We start from the raw sequence: 25,429 nt of genomic DNA on the forward strand, positions 1-25,429 counted from the left end.
TATCCTCAAACTGTTCTCCCTGCAGCTACTGGTTGTATTCTGGGCAAGGGTCATTTTTTCCCAGGCTCCTTCTTAGCTGTAGGGCAATCTGCCAAAGGACTTACTATTTCTGCAGGAAATGAGGGCCTAGGGACAGGGATCTGGCAGGTGGCTAAGAGTCCCAGGGGTTCACCCTTTTTTGCACTCCACTCCTGAAACTTTAACGTATCAGGGCTCTTTGGGAATCTGGATTCTCTGCCTACCTCCTTGCTCATCTTTTAGTTCAGAATGAGTCCCAAACTCTGGTACCCTCACAGCCCCTCCCCACAAGAAAGCAACAAAACCATCTTGGTGAACACATTTACTTAATATGGGGGGTGGGGTATTGCTGTCTCTGTCACTGTGTATAGGGTGGTAGGGAGACAACCAGAGGGACTTCTGCCCTGGAGTAAGAGGCTGTTCTGGCCCCAGGATGGGGGGTGGGGAGCAGACTGAGGGGACCGGGCAGGTGTGTATGGGGTGGGGGGTAGGGTGAAGCTCTGCACACATCCTTGGGACCACAGTCCAGGCCCACCCAGTCACCAAAGCAAGAACCGAATAAATAAAGTGCAACCGTGGGGTTGGGAGAGGGGGAGAGGGAGGGCACCGGGCACACCCATGCCCACGGCCCACATTCAGTGCTGCCAGGTCTGGCCTGCCTCCTGGCCAGACCCTCTTGTCCAATCCCCCCATGTCTGTCCCTCCATGAGCCAGGCAGGGCCCCTATGCAGCTACTGGAGGTAGCGATAAGCTTTAAAGCAGTGGTTGCCAGCATCGGCCACCACCACGTGTCCATCTGAGGTCAGTGCCAGGCCCTGGGGGCCATACAGTGGCTCTGCAGACGTGTTGATGTAGGACAGGAAGGAGCCAGAGCTGTCGAATACCTGGGGAATGAGTGGACAATGGAGGGAGAGGTGAGACCGGGCAGATGGCAGGCATTTTCAGGGGGGAAGGGGAAGGGTGCATGGAGCACAGCAAGCAGCCTCACCCCCATGCCATCCCTGGGCCTCACCTGGATGCGGCTGTTGCCCCAGTCAGCCACGATGATGTTCCCATTGGAGTCCACTGCTACTCCCGTGGGGGCGTTGAACTGCCCATTGCCCTCGCCGTGGGAGCCAAACTTGAAGAGGAACTCTCCGTCGGCACTGTACACCTGGCAGGGGAAAGGGCTGGGGGCTGGGGACCCGGCCTCAGGCACAGGGCAGGGCCTTAGAGGAGGCGGGGTAAAGCCCCAGGGCTGAGGACCCCCAGATCTGCAGCTCCAGCCCCCTTCTTCCCAGGCTTCACATCCATGCTTCCCACTGCCTACAGAACATCTCCAGCTGATGTCCCCTGGGCTTATCAAGCCTAACAGCTCTACTTCCCCCAAGCTCTCTTTCTCGGTGAATGGCAACACCCATTTGGCCCAGGAGGCATTCTCAACTCCACCTCCTCCTCTGCATGACAACCTAGCAAATTCACACAACCAGCTGATTCTATCTCAAATCTGCACCCTCCTGTATGTATGGCCACTGTAGTGGTCCTCAACATTTCTCATCTAGATTACTACAAAAGACTGATCTTCCTGACACTAGTCTCGCCCCAGCCAGAGTGATCTTTCCAAGACACAGGACTGCACTGCCCTGCTCCTTGCAACCCTTCGGTGATTCCCCACGGCTCTCAGGAAGAAAGCAAGTCCCCTAACAGGGCACCAAGGCTCATCAGTACTGGAACCACTCCCCTCTTCAAACACAGTCAGAACTACTTGTGGTTTCTTGAGCATGCTGAAGGGTTTCTGCCTCCAGTTCTTGGCTGCTCTGGTCCCCCTTGCCTCAAATCCTTTCCTTCTCTCCCTCCTAGTTAATTCCCCTGCTCCTTTAGGTGGTTCTCCTCTCACCTGAATCAAATGTTTCAGCTATGCCCTCACACAGTTCCCTGCACTTCCCTACCACATAACTGTAACATAATAATACACTGTAATATGCTGCTTTACCTCTTCCCTACTAGACTATTAGCAAAAAGATAGTGTATTTGCCTTATTCATCACTGTATCCCCAGCTTCTAGCATAGTGCCCAGGACAAAGTAGCCATGCCATAAATATTTATTATTCCAATGAATGACCTCAAGGAGGGGGAAAATGTGAGAGAGAGAGGAGTCTTGTGAAAGAGGAAAGGATGTTGGAACAGCTGTCATGGAGGAAAGGAAGACACTGACCTTCACTGAATGGTTATGGAAATCCGTCACTACAATCTCGTTCTTGTTGTTCACAGCCACAAAATGAGGCCCTGAAAATACAAAGTGGTCTCTAGGGCAGTGAGCTGGGACACTGCTGGATGGAGAAGAGTGTCTGGATTGACAGAGCTGGGGTGTTAGAAAAGAAGTGGGGTCTCAGAGGCTGACAGGTTATCTCTGGGATAATGGTCCTAAGGTATAGTGAAGGCAGGGCGTCCTTTAAGGCCCAGACCTAGGAGGAGGGGTGGTTAAGTCTGGGGTGTCCAAGGTAGTTCTCTGGGGCTGGGATGTCAGAATAGATCTCTGAATTGTTCCGCAATACCTGCAAAGTGGCGGTCAGTGGCCCCACGGCCCCCAAAACGGCCAACCAGCTTGCCATTGGGCTGGAAGGTAAAGACGCAGCAAGACTTGTTGTCTACCACAATGATATGTCCGTTCCGGTCTACGGCTACTCCTTTGGGGCCCATGAGGCGGCCAGCTCCAATCTTGGTCTGGAGGAAGAGGATATCATTAGGGGCTTTCTCCTGCCTTATGGGGAGAATAGTCCCAGCCTGCCACTAAAGGAGAACATGGGGCTAGGGATGGACCATTCTGGGCCCTGACCACCAGGAGGCGCTAAAATGGTCACCTCGGCAGGCCATCTGAAGTGCAGAGCACAGTGACAGCAGTAGGCCTCTTACCTTGAATTTGCCCTCAGGGGAGAAGATGCTGACCCAACGGTTGTCATAGTCTGCCACAATAATGTCTCCATTGGTGTCCACTGCCACACCTGTGGGACGCTGCAGCTGCCCTGGTGAGCGCCCTCGGACCCCAAAGCGGAATTTGAACTGGCCTTCATTGGAGAAAACCTGGAGCAGAGGAGCAAGGGAAGGAGCGGGAAGGAGGGGAGAGACTGTGGGCACAGAGGGAAGGGAGCAAGATCCTGAGGGAGGAAACCCCCCCCATTCATTCAGTCATTCAATGAGCACTTACTGACACCATGCTGGGGGGCACAGGGAAGAATCAGACACGGCTGCAGACCTGAGGTCACATGCAGCACAGATATGAAGGAGAGAGACTGTAGGAAGAGGACAGGGGTGAGGGGGAATGGCCAGGGAAGGTTCCAAGAGAGGTATGTCTGAGTTAACAGCCTAATAAGGAGGCCAAGAGACAAAGCAACACTGGCCAGTAAAGGAGGAGGAAAGGCATTTGAGCAGAGTGAACAGTAGGTAAAAGGCACAGGGTGCAGTATGGGCACTGCTCATCCAGGGTGGCTGGACTGCAGGGAGCACTCCCATGAACAGAAGGAACAAGGTTTTCTCCTGGGTGTAATGAGGATTCACGGAAAATTTCTGGAGAAAGTGAGAGGAGAGTGACAAGATGAGATCTGCTTTTGTGGTATAACAAGAAATATACTTGGTCTTTGTCCCCAGTGCCTGACACAGAGCTCCTCAAAGCCTTGGAATTTCCTGATTAATAGGAGTGTCTTTTGCCATTCACAAGGAGCCCCTTTTGAGCTCATGATAATGAGGTGACTCAGGATGGGGCTCCTACACAGCTTCAGGATGGGGCTGGTCACCAGAAAGAACAAATCATTAAAGAGTTGGAACTTTCAGCCCCACCCACTCATCTCTGGGAAGAAGAGAGGAATGGTACAGATTTGATGTGCTTCCAGGTTGGTGCTAGGAGGGCGGTGTGCCCCAGTTCTACAGGGACCAAGTTCCTACATTAGAGATTCTTCTAGACCTCACCCTATGTACTTCTCCATCTGGCTGTTCATCTGTATCCTTTATAGTAAACTGGTAAACATAATTAAATGTTCCTCTGAATTCTATGAGTCACTGTAGCAAATTAACCAAACCTGAGGAGGGGGTCGTATGACCCTCCAATTTATAGCTGGTCAGTCAGAAGCACAAGGAACAACCTGGACTTGTGACTGGCATCTGAGGCAGGGACAGTTTTATGGGAAGTGATGCTATCTCTAGTAGACAGTGTCAAAATTCAGTTAAATCTGCAGGGCACCTGGTTAGTGTCCACTGATAGTTGCTTGGTACTGTTGGAAAAAACACATGGGAGCTTTTAGGAAAGAATACTTGGGCTGCAGGGAGGAGTCTAAACTGGACACTAGCTGGGCAGTTAGAGGTGATGTATTAGTCCAGGTGAGAAGTGATTATGGCTTGTTCCAGGGTAGTTGCTGGTGCAAAGATAGACTCAGGAGACATAGGAGGAAGACAATAATACTTGGCAGCAGACAAGAAAAGGTGGGGTGGTGGACAAGGGTGAGTATGTCCAGGCTAAGAGGCTGACAAGGAGCCTTCTTCCCAGACAGAGCAATCCTTCCAAACTTTTCCCCTCTCCTACCTCCTCCTTTAGTAGGTGTCCAACATGCTCAGGTCTCCCCATCCTAAAAGCACCTCCTTTAATGCTCCTTCCCTCTATAGCCAAGCCTTCTTATTTCTCCTTCACAGCCAAAACATCACTCACTATACAAGTCTCACATACTCGGCTTTGTTACAGGCTCTAGGGACAGAAGATGAGCCAGGAGCAGCCTTGGGGAGCTCAAGTTCTGGGTCTTGGCTTTGCTCCTTCCTTAGTGGCCTAGGCCCCCTGCCCCTGCCCCATCCCCATCTCTTAGGCCTGCAGGGCTGTTTGAACTGGACCCACCAGCAGACCTCAATCCCTCCTGACGTGGACTTCCAGCATGCCCTCAGCTGGCTGGCCAGCCCAGCGGCTGGGGTCTGCCCTGGTCTCTTGTGGCAGGCCAGCATTAGCCAGCATGACAGGGAGGCACCTCGAGTGGAAGAGCTGATGTCAGAGGGGCTAAAAGGTCCTGCTAGATCAGCAGCAAGGCTGCAATTCTTCCCCCTCTGGTCTAGGCAGCTTGGTCCAACTCAACACTGAGGCTTGGTGAAGGTGGTGGTGTCTAGCTCTTCCCTTCCTATCCTATCTACCTCTGACACCTGGCCAACTCCTACTCATCTTTTGATTCTCAGACATTTCCAGGTCACTTCTTCAGAGAAATTTCCCATGACCAACTCCAGCCCTTGAGTCAATATACACACATAAAGGTAGGCCTATGCCATATGCTTCACAGTTCTATTAACAACTGTCACTCCTGCAAACTAACTGCTAAATACTCTTGTCTCCCAAGGAGGTAAGCGTCAGGTGGGACAGAGACCGTCTGCCTGGCTTGCTGCTGCATTTGCACTGCTGGCACAGCAACGGGCACACAGCAGTCAGTCAACAAATGTACAAATTCCTTGGCTCAGCCTCACACAGAACTGGGCATCTCCAGTCCTGCTGCACAGCCGCTCAACATGTACAGAAGGGGGGGGCGGGAAGAAGGGAAATCACCAATTGATACCAGGCCTGCTCCTGAATGGCAGCACCAGCTACATAGGGCACCAAGTCCTGCTATTCTTGATCTCTTCTTCTCCCTTGACATCTGATGGCTCATCAAAACCTGCCATATTTGCTTTCTTTTTTTTTAAGATTTTATTTATTTGAGAGAGAGAGAGAGAGAGAGAGAATGAGCACAAGCATGAGGAGGAGGAGCAGCAGCAGGCAGAGGGAGAGAGAGAGAAGTAAGGTCCCCTCTGAGCAAGAAACCCAACATGGGGCTTGATCCTAGGACCCTGGGATCATGACCTGAGCTGAAAGCAGACACTTAACCAACTGAGCCATGCAGGTGCCTCCATATTTGCCCTCTTAACTGTCTCTAGAATCTGCTGGTGCCTTAGTTTGGTCCTTAACACCTCTCTCCTACACGATTGTAGCACTAAGTAACTTCAGGATCTGAGTCTAGAGGCAAGGTGCGGGTGGGGCAGAGAGACTAAAAAGAAACAACAGGACAAACCAATGATTCTAATAAAGAATGAAAAGTGCTGTAGCAAAGGCCGAGGGAACTCAGAGAAGAATGTGATTAATCTTCTGCCTGAAGGAAATGAGCAAGTTTTCACAGAAAAGCTGATAAAATTTCTGGACTAAAACTATTACACAGGAATATAATATATACAAATCAAATTCTTCATTCAAAAATCACAAAATGTTTTTTTCTCTTTTGTCAGCTGATGCTGATTAGGCACTACGAGGGGATTTGCCTCAGCTGTCACCATAGACAAGCCAAAGGAGGAAAAGTTCACAAGGTCACCAAATGTCATGAACAGGGTGGGGAGGCAACATCTATATGGGAACCTGGCCCATATGAAGCTGGAGGACCCCAAAATAAAGGAAAACCCAGTAACTCAGCTCTGGAATCTGAGAGCCCAGGTCCTAGCAGTTATAAAATTGGGGTACAGGTGGAGTAGGAGCAAGGAGGCCTGCTGTAGGAGTAGCAGGTGTCTGGAGAGGAAAGGGGGCTGCCCCAGGCCCTCTCTCTCAACTCCCCAGTCCTTCATTAGGGAGACAAAGTAGCAAACATCTTTGTGTGCATGTGAACGTCCATGTGTGTGCACACCAGGGACAGTTTCCCAAATTTCAGCTTTTGGGGCCAGAAGGCATCGCTGGCATAAGGAGGAGAAAAGGAGTTGGAAGGTGGAGGGTGGGACTGAGTAGGGCCTTGGCACCACCTCCACCCCCCATCCGCTCACTATCTTGGCTGGACCCGAAAGCTTCCATGTGCTGCCCTGCACCTCTCCATTCCTCTCCCCTCAGGAATAAGGCAGGAATAAAAGCAAGCTGGACAGGACTGGGACAATGGTTGTTGAAGAGTTCCTGGCACCTTCAGCCTGCTAACCTGGAAGGCAGGGAGTGGGAGGAGCTGACACTGAGGTGACAGACCTGTGGCACGGGTATTCAGGCAGGGTGAGGAAGAGCTTTAAGTTTATAGATGTTGTGAAGCAAGGATCTTCAAGAAAGGTTTAGCCACCTGATAAAATGTTTCCAAGAACTGAAGTGCCTGGTAGTTAGAAACAATCCTGCACAGATAAAATAAAAATTCCACAGCATCCTCTCCAAAACTGTTTACAATATAACCTCAGCTACTCGGCTCCTAATAGTAATCCACCTCCAGCTGGCTAGGATTCTTCCAGTTCCCTGAACAACCCCCCTCCGGCACTTTCCTACCTCCTGGCTTTTGTTTACAGTCTCCACCTGGACAATGATATTTTTAACAATACCTAACATTAGAAGGTTCACCAGGTGTCAGGTAACGTGCATTACGTCATTTTAATGCTCCCAGCAACTCCACAAGGTATTCTTTTCCCAATTTTAACATGAGCTAACTGAAGCTCAGAGAGGTCACATGACTTGTCAGTAAGTGGCAGACTAGGATTCAAGCCCAGGTGTCTGGTTTCAGAGCCTAAGCTTTTAACTGCTATCTGCTCTATCAAGCTGGTGCCTGTCACTAGGCTCTGGGCTCACTACAAGGAATACAGAGAGAAAATCATGCTTCCTGGCTTTAAGGAGCTCAAAGTGCAGAGTGAGGCCACGCCCATTGGTGGAGCAGATGTTTTCATCAGGCATGTGAGGGGCTGGGAGCGCTGGGTGCAGGACCACGTTTGAGGCTGCACTACAGTTTAGCCTCTGGAAGACACCTCTCTTCATCAGTCGCTCCCACTTGACTAGCCAACCAGATGTTTGCAGAGACCAGCATGGACAAGAGACACTCTAGGACCAGGCTGGTATGATGAAAGAAAGCAGGAGAGGGCAATGCCTGCATCCCGACCACGTGGGGACAGGGGAGAAAGTAAGCCAGTCAGGTGGATGCTCCAATGGAGACAGAGGGGTATGCAGAATCAACCAGATCTTTGGAGTCCAGGTGCTCACGTGGACAGAGGCTCAGCCTGGGAGGTAGAGGCTGCAAGCACAGGAAAACGCTGGCACCTAACTGCGAAGGTGCTGGATAGGGTTGTGGCCACTGGAAGTGGATGGCAAGTGGGTGGGTGAGGGATGGTGCTGCGATTCATTGCTCTTTAAGGACTGGTACTATCTTCAAGGATTGGTTCATCTTTCAAGAGGTGACTGGTACGCTCTGTTTTTTTCAGGAGGTCTAGTTTGAGAACCTTCACCGGTGTCAGGGGAGAACTGGCAAGGCGCTTACCTGGATACATTGGTTGTTGCTGTCTGCTACCACTATGCGGCCGCTGCTAGCTGCCGACACTCCCTGTAAATTGGTGAATTCGCCCTTCTCCCTTCCTCGACTGCCTGTGGGGAGGGCAGGGGAGGAAAACAGAACAATTGGCTGAGGTCATCTTGAGTGGTGCTCGAGAACCGCCGGCCCACTGCCCGAGCCGCCCCCGCCCCCGCCCGGCTGGGCCCTCCGCCCTCCACCCCCGCGTACCAACGCGGAAGACAAGCTCGTCCTCGATGGGGTTGTCCTTCCGTTTGCCTCCGGTGCTGTACATGGAGCTGGGCCTCCGCACCGCCTTCTGGCGCACGTGGCTGCCGGGGCCGCCGGGGGACTTGACGCGGCGCTTGACGTCGTCGGGGGAAGGGGGCAGGTCCCCGGGGCGCAGGGCCCGCACGCGGAAGGGGCTGCCGCGCACCGGCTGTCCGTAGAGCAGCACCGAGAGGAGCAGCTCGCCCTCCGCGCGTGCCGTATACACGAGCTCGTACGTGCCGTTCTTGTGGTCCACCACCGGCACCGGGAGGCGCGCGCCGTCGGGGCCCGTGATCTCGGCGCGCAGCTCGGCGCTGCCCGTGCGCACCAGCCTCCCGTCCTTGTCTTTGGTAGTGACGGTGAGCGAGGCGGGCTGGCCCACAAGAGCCTGGCGCAGGCCCTCGCCCGTGGCCACGGTCTCGTGGGCCGTGGCGCTCGTGGTGAGCAGCGCGCCGAGATTGAGCACCGAGCGCCGCAGCCCGTCGACCTCGAGGACCAGTTCCAGCTGCGCGTTCTCGTGCGGCCGCTCGGGGAAGGCCTGCGCCGCCAACGCCGCCAGCCGCTCTCGCATGTGCTTGCGCACCAACAGCACCTCCGGGGCCGAGCCCAGGCGCAGCGCCTGCTCCGCGAAGCTGCAGCTGCTGCCGATGTGCTCCTGACCCTGGCGCAGTGTGTCTAACTGGGTCTGCAACACCTGAGGAGGGGTGAGGGGAGGGTTGGGTGCGCAGACTGGCACGGAAGGGGTCTGTGTGATTCCTTACGAACTTAGAGTACTACAGCACGAAAGAAATGCAAGAGGCTGGGTATGGACAAGGGACACGGGTATTGCCCTCCCTACGGGGCCAGGTCAGAAGGCAGAACGGGGTGCCCAGACGTGGAAAGCAGGGAAGGCACGGTGGTAACAAGGCCATCTCACAAGGGGCAGTGGTAGGGAAGGGTGAACAGACGCACCTTCTGCTTGGCCCCACAAATGGCCTCCAGGTCGCTGACCAGAGCCTGCTTGCGCTGCTGCAGCGCTTGCTCCAGGTCCTCGAAGACTGCGCTGATCTGGGCCAGGGCCTCTGCTTTGCGCTCCTGCAGCTGCTGGCTGATGCCCCCCACTAAGGCGATAGCTGCAGACAGCTGTGGCAGTCTAGGGAGGGGAAACATCTCATACCGCGGTTGCTTGAGGATGCTTTCACCAAACCATTCCTTCTCAGGGGGTCTCCACTGTGCCCTCGAGGAGATCCCCTACCTGAGACCTCCCCGCCCTCCCTAAGAGTTTTATTTCTAAGCCTCCCCGGGGTCCCTCCCCTGCCCCACCAGCCCAGGCCCCGCCAGCCCCGGTTCCCACCAGGCTCCTACCGGCCGCGCACCGCCTCGAGCTGGCGCTGCAGGGCCGCCTTGTGCTGCTCCACCACGTCGCGCAGCAGCACGGTGCCGTGCTCGCGGTGCTCCCCGGCGCGGCACTCGCCGCACATGGCCGTCTCACAGGCCTCACAGTAAAACTCCATCGTCTGGCGGCATAAGCACTCCAGTCAGGCAATGGCTAGACACCAGGCTTCTTTGTCTCCTCCCCGCCCGCTCTGCCCTCCTCGCCCCTCACCTTCCAAGTGCATCCCCCTACCTGGACCACTTATCCAACAAAACGCCCTCTCACCCTCAGCCCCTCAGCCCCTCTCCCAGCCTCTCCTTGCCCTCCACCCCAAGTCCTGGCCTCACTGGGCCTGCTTGGGCCCACCTTGCCTTCATGGTTGGGGCAGGAGAGGGGGCGGCCAGCCACTGCGCTGAGGGGGTGGGGGTCCTCGGGGTCGTGGGCCCCATCAGGTGCCTGCTGCATCGCCTCCATGAGGCTGCTGATGAAGAAGTTGTTCTGCAGTGCAGAGACGCCCTGCTCCGGGAGGATGGACGTCTGCCGACATACTGGACATGACAGCGTCAGGCTCTGGGCAGGGATGTAGTTCTGGAGGCATCTGGCCAGGGAGGAGGGGGAGTCAAAAGGATGAGGGGTGGGCAAAATCAGTGCACCCCTCCTCACGCCTTCCAGGGATGCCAATCCTTCTCCTCACAGGTGTACACTTCATTTTGAAATCTCTCTGGTTGGCACACAAATCTTGTCCTGCCAGCAGGTGTAAAAGGCCTCACCTTTCACAAGTGAGTAAAACACATCCCTGATCTCTCAGAAAAGCAGACAGATCTGCATTCTTCACAGTGTGTACAAACACAGGCTCACCTTTCAAGGTGTTTACAAACCGTTCTCATAGAAAACGTGCAAATAGCCCCATTAACTCATTAAACATTTACCGACTGCCTACTCTTGCCAAATTTGTGCCAAGCTCTTGGGATAAACAGATAAAGCGCAGTACCCATCACTAAAATACTTCCAAGTCTACAGAGGAAAAAAGTCAGAGTTTATAGAAGTAAATAGTATAATGATAAGGGCATGGGTCTGGAGTTAGGCTGCCTGGGTTCAATTTCTAGGTCAGTCATCTATTATACTATGTGACCCCTGATAAGTTACTTAACTTTTATGAGCCAAGTATCCTTCCTGTGTAAAATGGAGACAGCACAGACTTCACAGGGTTTTGGAGGGAGGATTAAATGTAAAGTGCTATGGGGAGCCCTGGGTGGTTCAGCAGTTTAGCGCCTGCCTTTGGCCCAGGGCATTACCCTGGAGTTCTGGGATCAAGTCCCACATCCGGCTCCCTGCATTGAGCCTGCTTCTTCCTCTGCCTGTGCCTCTGCCTCTCTCTCTCTCTCTCTGCCTCTCATGAATAAATAAATAAAATCTTAAAAAAAAAATAAAGAGCTTACATGCCAACTCAGAGCAAGCATTATATATTGTAGGGTATTAGTATTATTTATTACTAGCAAAAGACTACTATACATACAGTGATAAGGAAATGCATAGAAAGGGCATCTGGCCCCAGGTACAAGTGGAGAGAAAAGCCAGGAAAAGCTTCAGAGGGTGTAGGCTAAATCTTCCTGGATAAATCATTGTTAGCCTAACCAAAGAAAAGTGCAGGGAGAAGAGGAAGGGTGTTCCAGACATAGAAGGTAGCCAGAAACAGCATCATGTAAGCAGGGAAGCAGTTTGGGGTGGGTGGAAATCAAGTCCAAGGCAAGAAATGGTAAGAGAAGTCTAAGAGAGAGACAGGGGCCAGTTATGCAAGGTAACATAGCCCATACTAGGAGCTTTGAAATGATCCCAGGGGTGCCTGGGTGGCTCAGTTGGTTAAGCGTCTACCTTGAGCTCAGGTCATGGTCTCAGGGCCCTAGGATTGGCCCCTGCTTCAGGCTACCTGCTCAGCAGGAAGTCTGCTTCTCCTTCTACCTCTGCCCCTCCCCCACTTCTGCTTGCTCTTTCTCTTACTTGCTCTTTCTTTCCCAAATAAATTAATGAAAATCTAAAAAAGAAAGAAAGAAGAAAGAGAAAGAATGAAGAAAGAAAGAAAGAAAAAAGAAAGAAAGAAAGAAAAGAAAGAAAGAAAGAAAGAAAGAAAGAAAGAAAGAAAGAAAGAAAGAAAGAAGAAAGAAAGAAAGAAAGAGAAAGAAAGAAAAAGAAAGAAATTATCCCGATAGCAACAGGGAACACCGGGAGCATGGTATAGCCACTTTTACATTTTATCCTCTTCATTGCCTCTGTGTGGAACATGAATCTGAATGTGATGAGACAGCAGATAGCAGCAGCAGCAGCATCCAGCTACTGTTTATTAAGTACTATGTGCCAGGTGCCTTGCTCTGTGCCTTATGTTTATGTTAATGGACTCAGAAAGGGTAAGTCATCCAAGGTAACAGGCTAGTGAGCACTGGAGCCTGGACTCAAATCCAAGGCAAAACATGTGCTTAGCCAAGATGCTCTCACAATAGTCTTGTAAGAGATCTTGCAGTGGATGAGAAGAACCTGGAATTAGGCAGTAGCAATGTAGACTAGGAGCTGGAAAACAAATTTGAGAAGCATTTAAGAAGTACAGCAGTGGGAGGTGTTAGGTCTGAGTAGATATGGGGAGTGAGAGATGAGTCTTGGTTGACTCCCAGATTCCTAGCTTAGAAGATGGACTGGATGGTGGTGACAGTCACTAAGATGAGAAACACAGACAGAGGAGTGGTTTATAAAGGAGTTCAGCTTTGACCTGGCTGAGTTTACTGGAACAGCAGGACATCTGGGTAGTAGGACAGGTGGGGAAAAGGCAGAGAGAGATGGGGTACCATCAACATTGAGGTAGCCTCTGTAGCCACAGGGGAGGATGAGATCAACCCAAAAGGCATAGTCAGTGACAAGAGCAGGGCAGAACAAATACTGAATGAGGAGAGCAAAGAGGAACCAGCAGAGAAGTAGGAGGAGAGGCACTGATAAGGCATCAAAGTAAGTAGTGCATTTCCAGAAGGAGGTGAAGGATCCTGATCAGTGTGAAAGTGCCTGAGGAGTCAGGGGAGGTAAGGACTGGGGAAAGGCCCCCTGAACTTGCCCAGTGTGAGAGTAGTTTTGTCTGTAAAGAAAATTGGGGGGGGGGGGGCGGTGCCAGAGGAAAGAAAGCTTGACTGCTGCTGGTTAAGAGTGAATGGAGGTTGGGGGTTTGAGGAAGAAGGGGCTTGGCATGAGGGACTGCATGGCAGCTTGCAGGAGATGAAGGGACACAGGAGAGTTCCTATCTGTTTGTAATGGGAGCCTGAACATGTTTATAAATTGAGGAGCCAGCAGAGACAAGAAGAAACACGGACAGGACTCTGGGAGGGGGTAATGGCTCCAGGTGGCCTGAGGAGGAGGAGTGGACCCCATTCTCTGCGTGGGGGAAGGGGGAAAGAGAGATGGATGTACCTGAGCGCAGGGGTAAAGTTAGAGAGGATGCCTCGCTTCCCTCAGGCAAGATGGGCTGCCAAGAGCAAAGGAGGGGTTCCGGAGACTGGTAAAGGCTGGGATTAGTCACTGAAGGGAGGAGGAGATGAAGCTTTCTAGAAACACAGCCCCTGGCTGTGTTTGAAGACCATGAATCTATAGAGGGGAGATCTATCTGCATGGTGTATACTTTCCCATATCCTCAATTTCTTCTCTTAATGTTCTCTACACCTCTGGATCTGCATTAATTAATTTTTATTTATTCAATAAACACTGTGTGCCAGGCACGATTCTAAGTGCTTCACAAATATTAACTAATTTGTGACCTAGTTTTGCCAGCAGTCGTGTCAAGTAGAGAGTGGTTTTGTCTCACACTCCACATTCCTTAGGGCCAGAAGGTGGGGTTGAACTCTCCTTGCTCTCAGCTGGAACATTTCTGTTCTTCTACAGCTCCTTGGAAGCTCATGTGTTCTGTCTATACCACCCTCCTGTTATTATCTCCAGTGGCCTCATGGTGGCTTGCCCAATGACTCTTCTGGCTCACTCTCTTCTTCTGTTACTGCCACCCCCAAGACTGCCCCCACCAGCACTATCCCCACCCCACCCCACCCCCTATGCGTGCGCCCACGTGCACACACACACACATACACACAAACTCCTGTCATCACTCTCAAGGGCTCTGACATCCGCAAGGTGACCCCTCCACCATCAGAATCTCAATTCTTTGACCTTCGCACAACCAGTGATCTTTTCTTCCACTTCACCTCAGTTGTCCTCTCCCATGCTACCCCTACCTCCCGTTTCTCATTGCCAATCTCTGCATCAACCCTACTATCTGAATTTCAGCCATTAAAATCTGTCTCCCTGCAGCTCTCTGCCCAGCTCACTGAATCTGGGGTTTCCTCAGCAAAATATTTGCAAACTCATCGAGATCTCCTTCCTATGTGTTGAGCATACCTGGCTTATACTACCTTCCTAACCGGTTTCCTCTTTCCATTCTCGCACCTCTGTAATCCATTCTCCACACAGCAGCCAGAGGGAGCTTTAAAATCTAATTTATGTCACGTTATTTCCTTGCCTAAACAAAAAACAAAAACAAAAACCCTCCTCCAATGGTTTCCCGTTGTGTTTAGAATAAAATCTAAACACTCTCCTAAAACCACCAAGTTCCTCCACAAACTATCCTGATGCTTTTGGACCTCACTTCATCCTCCTCATTCAGCTATACTCACTTCTTTTGAGTATAGCCCAGATCTCTACCCCTTCCCAAAGGCCTTGGCACTGGCTTTTCCCACTACATGGGCCAATCTGCAAGTGAATCTCCTCATCCTCAGGCCTCAGGTCAAATGTCACCTCCTCAGGGAAGCCTTCCCTGATGATTCTATGTAGAGTAGCCCCTGGCCCAACCATCCCCACTCAATCCCTCTTTATTTCCTGCAAAGAACTTTGCTGCACCTCTCCTGTTTGATTATTTGCTTGCTTACTGTCAGTCACCACCCACTAGAGTAAAGCTCTTTGACAGCAGGGACTGAGGGATAAATGAATGAGTAGTAGTTAAGAGTGAAGGCCCTGAAGTCAAACCTGGATTCAGACATTCAGACCTCAGCTATTTACTTACTGTGGAACCTCAGAAACATTTCTTAATTACTCAGTGACTCTTAACCCTAGTTTATTCCCCTCTAAAATGAGGATAACTAAGTATCTATTGTGAGGATTAAGCAGTTCAATACATGTATTTCACTTAGCCAGTCCCTGGCAGATACTAAGCAATTGATATATTGTAGTTACTGTGATAATTTCTCAGGCACTTATTTTCTCCATGAGAGCTCAGTGAACTGGGCCTAGGAGGAGGTACAGAGATGTCCAATTACAGTTCTGATCCAGGGTTGAGCATCAGCTGCGGCTGCGTGGGTTCAGAAAAGAACAAAGACCTGAGGAAATTATGGCAGCCAGTCAGGTGGTCAGCCACAGGGCCTGGCATGGGTAAGAAAGGATGGAGCTGGTGGCTGGGAGAGGGAGCAGTTGAGGGGGCTGGGCGTCTATACCCAGTCAAAGCTGCTAGAGTGGGAATGGGGTAATGGGAGCAGGAAGGGGATACCAGAGTTTATGACCACAGAGGTGATATTATTCTGGGTAATGGCAAGTTCCAGACACAGTTGGGAGAGTGTAGACTGAGGTGGTCTGGAGGATGTCCCTGGAGAAACAGTCGAGAACCAAGAGGCCCAAGTGAGTAGTGAAGTCATCAGGTTGATGGAAGAGCTTGGAATAGACCAGAAGGCTGAGACTGTTTCCAGTTGATGATGGGGTGAGAGAGTAGAGCTGAAATCTTAAAGAGCGGTGAGGTTGGAAGAAAAGCGTGTCCCTGTGACAGAGGCAGCTTTCAGTGAAGGCAGGAGGCAGTGGGAAGGCTTGGGTGGAGGCAATGGCAAGAAGACCCAGGGGCCAAAGGCTTCATGGGGACCTCAGGGTAAAGGCAAAATTCTCTAACATGTCTACCAAGCCTCCTGTGGTGAGAGTCCCACCTGCCTCTCTAGCTTCACCCCTACCACCTCAATCACATAGCTCTGCTCCAGCCTCAGCAGACTTCCTCCAGGCCCTCTTACCTGACACACTCCCTCATTCCACATGCCTTTTCCCATTTCTGCCTCGAATGCTTGTACCACTTGTTAACTTGCTAACATCACTTAGTGCATCCTCCAGGTCGCACAGGGAAGCCTTCCCTCATTCTCTAAACCATAAACTCTCGTAGCTTACCACTTTATTTGCAGCCTTATGAAGGGGCAATATTTATCTGCAGTCTGGCTGTAGGACAGTTTGATGACTCTCTTTCTCCTTAACTACACTGTAAGCTGTCTAAGAGCAAGTATTACATCAGTTTGCTTAACATACCCAATGCCTGGGACAGTCTGGGACATAGTAGATGCTCAATAAATAAATATCTGTAGAATGAATAAATAACGGATAAGAGCCTAAAGGTGGGGAGTGATGCCTTTCATTCAGGGCCTCAGAACAACCATGAAGACAAGCGGGGAAGGAAAGACCCTCATCTGTCCTCCCACGGGTGCTGCAGCTCGTGGAGAGTCTCCGCTCTGTCTGATTTCTCTGGCAGTGTTGAAAGCTGCCTTGAGGTCTGGCAAAGGGCAGGTACTATGACCCAGGGTCAGCAGCTTCTGGCCTCTCACACGTTCTTGCACCAAAACCTCATCTCTTGCAGGTTAGGGTCCATCTGCTCCCCTCCATGTGTATGCACTTCCCTTATCTCCTATAGGTTTACACATGCCACCCCTCTTAGGGGGGCCTGCAAGGTCCTCATCCCTCCCTGGTACACACACCCCCTCACCTCTCACAAAAGGTATGCAGGCAAGGCAGAACCTTGGGGCACCGGTACCGATCCAGACAGATGCTGCACACCAGGAACTGCTTGTCCATCGGCTGGACCTCTGGGCCAGGGCTGTCCTCCCTCTTCGCCATGGTGCCCACGGAGGTTTCCTGCCACTCACACCAGCCTGCATACAGAGAGACGGTCAGCCCCAGGGAAGCCCACGCTCCCTCTCCCCACCCAATCCCCACCACTCAAATTCCCCTGCAGAGAACTAACCCCGTTTCTTCCCTGCCAGAGGCAGGACAGGCAGAGATCAGGAGGGAACAGGGTGAAGTAGGTGGGCCCAGTGACCTCCGAGCATGGCGCTCTGGTTAAAACCAGACTTAGGGTTAGATTGGGTTTCAAAGCCTCTTACCAGGTATGTAACCTCAGACAATTCATATAACCTCTCTGAGCCTCAGTTTCCTAATTTGCAATTGTGGGAATAGTGCATACCTCAAACGGATGTTTTGAGAATTTGCAATAGTGCACGCTGACTGCACAGTACAGGGATGCCCACTTTCAAGGACACCCACCCTTCACTTCCTCTGCCTTCCCCAAATCTTCCTCCAGGGGGCTCTCTTCATGGAGGGTCTCTCCCGCAGCTCTTCTTCCTAAGCTCTGACCCAGCCCTCAGCACGACTGCCTGGGATTACATTCAATATCAGTATCCACATCCAGTCAGTATCAGGTCTTGTGGAGTCTGCCTCCCGAATATCTTATGCCCTTTTTTCCAACCACACATCTACTGCCCTCAGTTCAGGTTGCCACCAAATCTGTCCTGTGATATAGTGACAGCCTTCTAACTGGTACCCTTGTTTCTTCACTTGTGCCTCTTATCCATCTAATATCCATCTCCCTCGCAACTAAACTGAGGCTCCTAAGACACAGGTTCCACCTTGTCACCTCCTCCCTATTAAGATCCTTCAATGGTTCTTTCTATTGTCCAGGGGACAATGTCCAAACTCGTTGGAGCGGCCAACAAGGCTTAGCTGTGTCTGGCCCATACCTCCCTCTACTACCTCATGTCTCATGATTCTATAATCAGTCACACTGGTGTCTCTTCAGTTCCCGGAAAACTCCTTGTTCTCTTTTGCTTCTGGGCAGTCACACCTTCTGTTCTCTTTGCCTGAGATCCTCTTCCAAGCTCCCCTTTGCCTAGCTGGCTCCCACTTACCTTTCAGGTCTCCACATAAATGTCACTTCCTCCAGAAGGCCCTCCCTGATTTCCTGAAGTCTGGGTTAGCTATCCTACCTTTAGGTCCCTCCGCACCCTGTACTCCTCCATTCTAGCCTGGATATGCTCTACTGCAATTTCCTTGTTACTTCTCTGTTTCCTCCACTACATGCAGAGTTCTTGAAGGCAGACAGTATATCTTATTATTTTATTCTTAACACTTAGTACAGAGCCCAACATAAGGATTGATCAATATTTACTGAATTAATTCCATAATTCAACAAATATTTGTTAAGTGCCTACTTTGTGCAGGCGCTGGGGAAAGAGTGATAAACAAAATAGATATGGTCACTGTCCTTGCGGTGGGGAGGTGGTGACATTTATTTTATTGTTTATTTATTTGTTAAACGTTTATTTATCTTAGAGAGAGAGCGACAGCATGCACTAGCAGGAGAGACAGAGGGAGAGGGAAAGAGAAAATCCCAAGCAGACTCCATGCTGAGCAAGAAGCCCAACATGGGGCTTGATCTCACCACTATGAGAACACAATCTGAGCTGAAACCAACTGTTGGATGCTTAACTGAATGCACCACATAGATGCCCTGACATATATTTTAAAAGTAAAATTTAAAACTACATATTTACAAATTGTAGGGGAGGAGAGTGCTATAAAGAAGAAAGGATCCTATGAGGAAGAATATTTTTTTTGTTTGGGTGATCAGAGAGGGCCTCTCCCAGCAAGGTAACTTTTAAGCTGAGCTCTGAAGAATGGAAGGAAAATGGTAGGGATGAGGATGGGGCATCAAAGATTGATGGAGGGGAATCATTCTGGGCTGAAGGAATGGCAGGAATGAAAGTTCTTAGGTAGAAGGTTCACTGGGAACCCAAAAGGACTATGTGGTCAGTGCAAAGTGAATAAAAGGCAAGAGGTGAATTAGGGAAGGTAGGATAAAATGAGTGCACCAAGAACCTTGACTTTAAAATTTTGGACTTTACCCTAGGGGAGGAAGGGGGATGTTGTAATTTACAAAAAAAATAAAAATAAATTTAAAAGCTCCTCTGGTAGCTAAGAGGATTGAGGAGGAGCCAGAGTGGAAGCAGGGAGACTAGTGAGGAAGCTACCTCAGTTCTTCCTGTCAGATGATGTTTGGTATTAGCAGAGATATAGGCAAAAAGGTAGACTAATTTGAGAAATACTCATGAGGCTGAATCAAAAAGACATCATGAAGGGGCGCCTGGGCGGCTCAGTTGTTGAGTATCTGCCTTTGGCTCAGGGCATGACCCCAGGGTACTGGGATAGAGTCCTGCATTGGGCTCCCCACCAGGAGCCTGCTTCTCCCTCTGCCTATGTCTCTGCCTCTCTCTCTCTCATGAATAAATAAATAAAATATTTTTTAAAAAAGACATCACAATGGATTGGGTGTGAGAGGGAAAAGAGAATGCCAATAATGACTCCCTTGAGCAAATGATAGGCCATGCTCAGAGACAGTGAAAGCTGAGGAACTGCTGTGGAGCACTCTCCTTTCAGCATGTGAAGTTTGACTTTCTATATGATGTCCAGGTAGAGATGTCAAGAAAGGAATAGAATATAAGCTGAGTAGAATAGAATCTGGCTGGTTACCATTTGAGAAGGATTGGCATATTAATGACACTTAAAACGATGAGAATGGATGAGGCCACCTAGGGACAGAGAGTAGAGTGGAGAGTGAAGAACCCAAAGGGGTGGAAGAAAACCAAGAGACTGTGGAACCAAATAAATCCAAGGAAGAGAGTGATTCAAGAATGAAGGGATGATGAAGGCAGATGAAGACTGGGATGCCCACCAGTTTGGCTACGTGGCACAGTAGGGGAAGCAATGGCATTAGAGTAGCTGAGTGATGAGTAAAGATGAAGACTTGAACAATAGTGGCTGTAGACAATTCTCGAGAGAAATGTGGCCATGAAGGGAGGCAGAACTGGACTACTTCAAAACACGCAGTGGCTACGATCGTAACAACTATCTGTGCCCAGCTAGATGCATCATGGGCTTCTGTAAGGACAAGTGAGTGAGTGAATGAATGAATGAATGAATGCATGTCTGTCTGCTGTGGGGGCCAGTCCAGAACCCTCTTCAGGTTTGGGGAGGAGCAGAAGAAGGGCTGAACTGCATATGTCTTATATTTGTATAAGGGTGGGCATGAGTAGGATTGGGATAGGAAGGGCATCTCTGAGAGCATCCTCTCCTGATGCTCACTGGGATTCTGAGGTTCTCTCTCCAGAGAGACCTAACACCAGGACAACAGAGCAGGAGGAGGACAGGCTGAGGGTTGGTGGAAGGTTAGGAGGTGGGAGCCAAGCTGAAGCTTCTGTCTGGTGAAGGGGAGGGCTAGGAGAAAAAGTAGGAGTGGCTGGGAGGAAGAGTAGGAGTAGCCTACTGGGTACTGCTGGGGCAGCTGGACATCAGGCTCCACCTCTCTCCAATCCCAAAGGGCTCTCTCAGCCTGTCACACAGGGGCGGGGACTGGGCTACATCCAAGGACAGGCAGCTCCTCCCTCCCTTCCCCTTCCTGCTTCAGTTCCCCACCCAGACTTGCTGGGCATGCAACCGCTAAGGCCATACCCCAGCCTGAATCACTAAGATTCCCTTCTTGTCTTGGGTTCCCACTCCCACCTCTCCCATCCCACCATGTCTTAGAGATCTGCCCCCAAGGTCCTTCATGTAATGGTTTAGGTGGACTGTTTTCCACAGTGGAAAGTTGGAAGATCTTGAACTCAGAGCTGAGGGTTCACACTCCTTCCTCGGGCTGCCCACTGCCATCCCTGCATCCCTTACCCCACCCATCTTTTATGGCTCAGTTCTAAAGGCACCTCATTTCCTCATTCAGCATTCACTCAACAACTCTGCTAGGACTGGGAATACAAAGATAAATAGTCACAGTGCAGCCTTCATGGATTCTGCAATCTAATAAATAGATTACTGCAATGCAACATAGAAGACTATGTGGGAAAGCAGTTTGCTACAGGAGCACAGAACTCACCTAATCTAGAGCTGGGGCAGGGGAAGGGGGTTTCTGGAGGTTGGGGGTCAAGAGAGTTCTCCTAAAGAAAGTGACACTCACACTGAGAGCTCCAGGATGAGTAACTTACAGAGGATGGTGCCTTCTACATCAGGAGACTGAGTCACATACTGTAACAGAGGAGGGCTAACAAATGAGGTAGAGGGCACCTGGGTGGGTCAGTCAGTTAAGCATCTACCTTCAGCTCAGGTCATGATCCTGGGGTCCTGGGATCGAGTCCCACATTAGGCTCCCTCTTTGGTGTAGAGCCTACTTCTCCCTCTTCCTCTGCCTGCTGTTCCCCCTGCTTGTGCTCTCCCTCTCTCTCAAATTAATAAATGAAATCTTAAAAAAAAAAAAAAAAGAAATGAGGTGGAGTGGTAGGCAGGGGCTAGATCACACAATGCTTGGTTGGCCTTACTAAGGAGTTTAGACTTTATTCTTCCCTGCTTGGGAATTAAGGTTTTATCCAAAGAGCAAAGGAAACGTTGGGTTACGTGGGTTGGGAAAGATGGGTAGAGAGGGTTTACATATAAAGTGATAGAGGCACAAGAGTCACTTTTTTTTACTTCTGTGTGAAAATTAGTTTAGGGGCGTCACCAGGACAAAGGTGAGACTGCATGATATTCCACAGGAGAGCTGATGGTGGCCTTGACTAGGGGAGTAGCCAAGGGGAGATGCAGAGAAGTTGATTTCATAGGGAAGAATCAACAGAACTTGATGACTGATTGGTGTCATGTGAAGAGTAGACGGACAAGAAAGAATTAGAGATGATTCCTTGTTTTCTGGCTTGGAAAATCTGGAAGAGGAGCCGCTGAATGAAAGGATGATAAGTTCAGTGTTTCCCTAAGACAAATCTGAGGTGCCTATGGGACATTTGAATGGAGAAGTCCAGTTGGCGGTGGGAAAGCCTAGGAAAGAGATCGGCCCGGGGATAGAGATTCTGGAGTCATTGGTGTAGAGATGGTGCCTAAAGCCATGGAATTGGCTGACATCACTCAGAGTATAAGGAGAGAAAGGAGAGCCTGGGACCGTGCCCCGAGGAACCTCAACATTTAAGGGATAGGCCCAGAAAACAAAGCTTGTTTGTAAAGAAACTGAAAAGGTGTGGCCAGAGAAACTAGGAGAAACAGGAAGGAGAGATATCATGAAGATCAAAGGAGAAGAAGCTTCATGGATAAGGCAACAGTGAAATGCTGCAGAGAGGCCCTAGGATCTAAAGCCAAAAAGAAACTGTCATTAGCTTTAAGGAGTATGGTTTCCAGAGGCTGGAGGAGAGGAAGCCAGATCCAGAGGGCTGAGAAGGAAGTTAACTGTGAGTAAATGAAGAAAGCCATTGCTGACTCCATCAGATCCTCGGCATCTGCAAAGGATACGTTTCAAGGCTTTTCAGTTTCTCCAAATTCTCAAACAGCATCCCATTTTCCCGATGACTTTCTCCTACAACCTCACGAGAGTCCCGGTACACATGATTTACACAGCTGTGGCTAGAGGTAGGTGACCAAGGCATTGTTAAAAAAAAAATGATGCAAGAGGTCAGCGAGGCTCACTTTGTTCTTAAAATGACTCACTCCTGTACACTAGCCCCCAAGTGTATTTGATCATTTGAGACCTCAACAAAATGACAATGACTGCAGGTTACAGTTTTGGGGGTTTCTCAGGAACAGATTAAGCTCTGGAGGAAGTAAAGTCCTGAAAACCAAGGAATCCTTTCAGTAAGATTGGCAGGGATGGAAAGTGATGAAATCCACAGTGCCATCACCCCCACAACTGCCAGACTGAGCAGGTGGGTGAACGGTCCAATCAGCTGATCAACCTATCAAAGAATCAGACTGCCCTGGGCATACTCTGGACCAGGCTCCTAAACAGGAAACTGGAGACACAAAACTGAAACAGATGCACTCCTTGTCCCTCACAAGTCTCAGACTGGTGTGGGAAAGAGACACGGAAATACATGACTATAATATGGTGTCATGATACTGACATATTCAAACTGTTATGGCCAGAAAAAGGAGGAAGTATCTAACTCTGAAAGTGGTGAAGGAGAATAAAAAAGGCTTCCAGAGGAAGGGATATATGAGCAGACTCTTGTAGCAGCTTGATAGGTACACTGGGAAAACAGTGAGTAAAGGAACAGAAACATGAAAAATTAAGAAACATGGACCAGTTGGGGCAAGATAGCAAGACTCAAAAGGGCAGAGGTTATACTAGATGTTTTCATGATCCACTTGATACAGGTTCTCCAACTGCCTCTCTGGCTGTGCCTTCACTGCCCATTCCTTAAATGTCTAACTCCTCAGGGCTTTGATCCAGGACCTCTTCTCTTAGTTTCATACTCTGCCTGGGAAATATCACCTCCCATGGTTTCAGCTACTATCCTCTTGACTCCCAAAACTTTATCTCCTGTGGAGAAAACTGTCTTGAACACCAGGCCCATGTATCAACCATAGATAGCTTGGACATCTCTACATAGATGGGAATCTTCTCCATTCTCCCCGTTCTTTTACCTTTCAGATACCAGCTATGACTATATCCTTGATTCTGCCTCTAAAATGTATCTCAGTTAAAAGGTCAGGAGATTTAGGAGCTAGTCTTGACTCTGTTACTAATGTCACTAATGCAAGGTTAGACTCTGGGCAAGTTTCTATTCCATCTCCTTACTTGTAAATTGGGATGGGGGGGGCGATGTCTTTTTGTTTCCCAAATCTGCGATTCCCAAGGTTCTCTTTCTAGCCAAAGGTCCCTACAGACTATAATATGTGCCATGATTAAATCCCATCTTCAGGATTTGATTGCTGATTCCTACAGTACAGTTAGCTGTGTTGGAGGGTGATTGCAGTTGCCCCCACCTCCCTTCCAAAACAAATGTTTGCTAAGTTTAGGGCACCCATAACACTCCCCCTGGGCACCCTATACCCTAGCCATATGGTTTTGCTCTGTTTTTCTGAACCCAGGCTGTGTTCACAACTATGGGCCTTTACTCAAGCTCTTCTCTCAGCAAGAATGTCATTGTCCCCTAAGTGGCTGAGGCAGCACCTGGCACACAGAGGGTGCTCAGTATATGTTGGTGACAGGAGAGCCATGTTTAAATCACTGCAGTTCCCTCTCACCAGACAGAGAGGCAAAAGCACAGGCAATAACAAGACAAGTAAACAAAGTTCCAGGGAAAAAGACCTCTACTTAACATAAAAAAGCTCTTCCACAGCAGAAGGTAGTTAAGTGCTCTGTCACTGGAGGCATGCAAGCCAAGAGAGGCAGGGCACCTGTCAGGCCTGCAGCTCTGACTCCAATTCTGCAGCAAACCAGAGCCCTACTTAGGGGATGAATGGGCCGTGGCGAGCTGGACAGACAAGCAGGGAAAGACCTGTGAAAAAGACCTCTGCACCCACTCCAGCCTCCCAGATCTCACCTTCCTGCTGGTGCTAGTCCTGGGTTTATGCTGTCCACATCAGAGACCCCCACACCAGGAACAAGCCCAGGACCTGCCCGCAGTCAGACCGACCTCCCTGGGGTGTAGCCTGCCCCTCCAACCTGCAACCATCTGTCCCTGCAGGTTTGCAGCCCAAGATCTGAAGCCAAGTCCAGAAGGGAGGAGGCTAGGACCAGGGAGGGGCCTGGGGTCCTCCAAGCGGGGCCCAGGCTGAAGGGGAACCAGAGGGGTCCTTTCCTACAACAAGCAGCCTCCGGATGAGGCTTCCCGTCCAGGGACCAGTGCTAGAGGAGGAAGAGGGTCCTCCACCCCGGCTGGTGGGCTTCTTGGTGCCGAGGAGGATGGAGCGGGGAGCCAGGGGCGGAGGTGTCTGCACCAGGGAGAAAGGAACCCTTCCGACGAGCTGGGCCACAAGATTCCAGAGTCCCATTCAGCAACCCCACCCGCCACCCCGCCGCCACCCTCGGCCGCAGCCTCCGACACCTCCGCCAGCACACACAAGCTCCCAGACCCCGCGCCCCAAGGAACCATCACCCATCCACCCGCGCCTCCCCCCTAGCACGGACCTCACGTGAGCAGCCACAGCCCGAGGAATCCCCCCACTGCTCGCACGGACACGGACACGCCTCACGTGGACCGAGACAGACACAGCTTTTGAAAAGCATCTGTGCCCCCACCCGCAGACGCTCGGACAGACACACCGCCGCTCGGGCTCGGACCCGGGGCCGGGCAGACAGGGACACAAATGCACCCCCGGGGGCCGCCCGTCGCACTCACCGCGGCGGAGCAGGAAGGGAGGACCGAGGCCCAGGCTGCGGCCACTCGGAGCGGCCCGCGGCGCTGCCCCCGCTGCCAGCGCCCGACCGCCCGGCCCTGCCCGCGGCGCCGCCCCACGCCCCGCGCCTCCGCCTGTCCCCGCGCCGGCGCCGCCGCCGGACCCGCCGCACAGGCCGGAGGGAGGGGCCGGGGCGGGGCTGCGGACCCGCCGGGGGAGGGGGCGGCTCGCGCGCCGAGGCCCCACCCACGCCCCGCCCGCCGCCGCCGAGGCCCCGCCCGCCCCGGCCCCCCGTCCCCCCCCCCCC

At 51.0% G+C, this 25,429-nt stretch overlaps 1 protein-coding gene across 2 annotated transcripts; it reads right to left on the reverse strand.

Moving 5' to 3' along the window:
- Positions 1 to 325: 325 nt before the first annotated feature.
- TRIM3 (tripartite motif containing 3) lies at positions 326 to 25,262 on the reverse strand. Of its 2 annotated transcripts, none has more exons than XM_025459302.3 (12): positions 25,125 to 25,262; positions 16,685 to 16,850; positions 10,249 to 10,480; positions 9,873 to 10,024; positions 9,480 to 9,660; positions 8,490 to 9,222; positions 8,250 to 8,353; positions 2,911 to 3,078; positions 2,553 to 2,721; positions 2,213 to 2,283; positions 1,031 to 1,171; positions 326 to 902 (listed from the first exon to the last, which is right to left on the reverse strand). In XM_025459302.3, exons 2-12 carry the CDS (start codon positions 16,813 to 16,815, stop codon positions 750 to 752), a joined length of 2,235 nt encoding a protein of 744 aa, XP_025315087.1. In that variant the 5' UTR covers positions 16,816 to 16,850; positions 25,125 to 25,262; the 3' UTR covers positions 326 to 749. The 2 variants fall into 2 exon arrangements, with proteins under 2 accessions (XP_025315087.1, XP_025315088.1); XM_025459303.3 differs by lacking the exon at positions 25,125 to 25,262 and adding an exon at positions 24,914 to 24,932.
- Between the last annotated feature and the right edge of the window lie 167 nt (positions 25,263 to 25,429).

Source organism: Canis lupus, chromosome 21 (genome assembly GCF_003254725.2).
Source record: "Canis lupus dingo isolate Sandy chromosome 21, ASM325472v2, whole genome shotgun sequence".
Classification (NCBI taxonomy): Eukaryota; Metazoa; Chordata; class Mammalia; order Carnivora; family Canidae; genus Canis; species Canis lupus.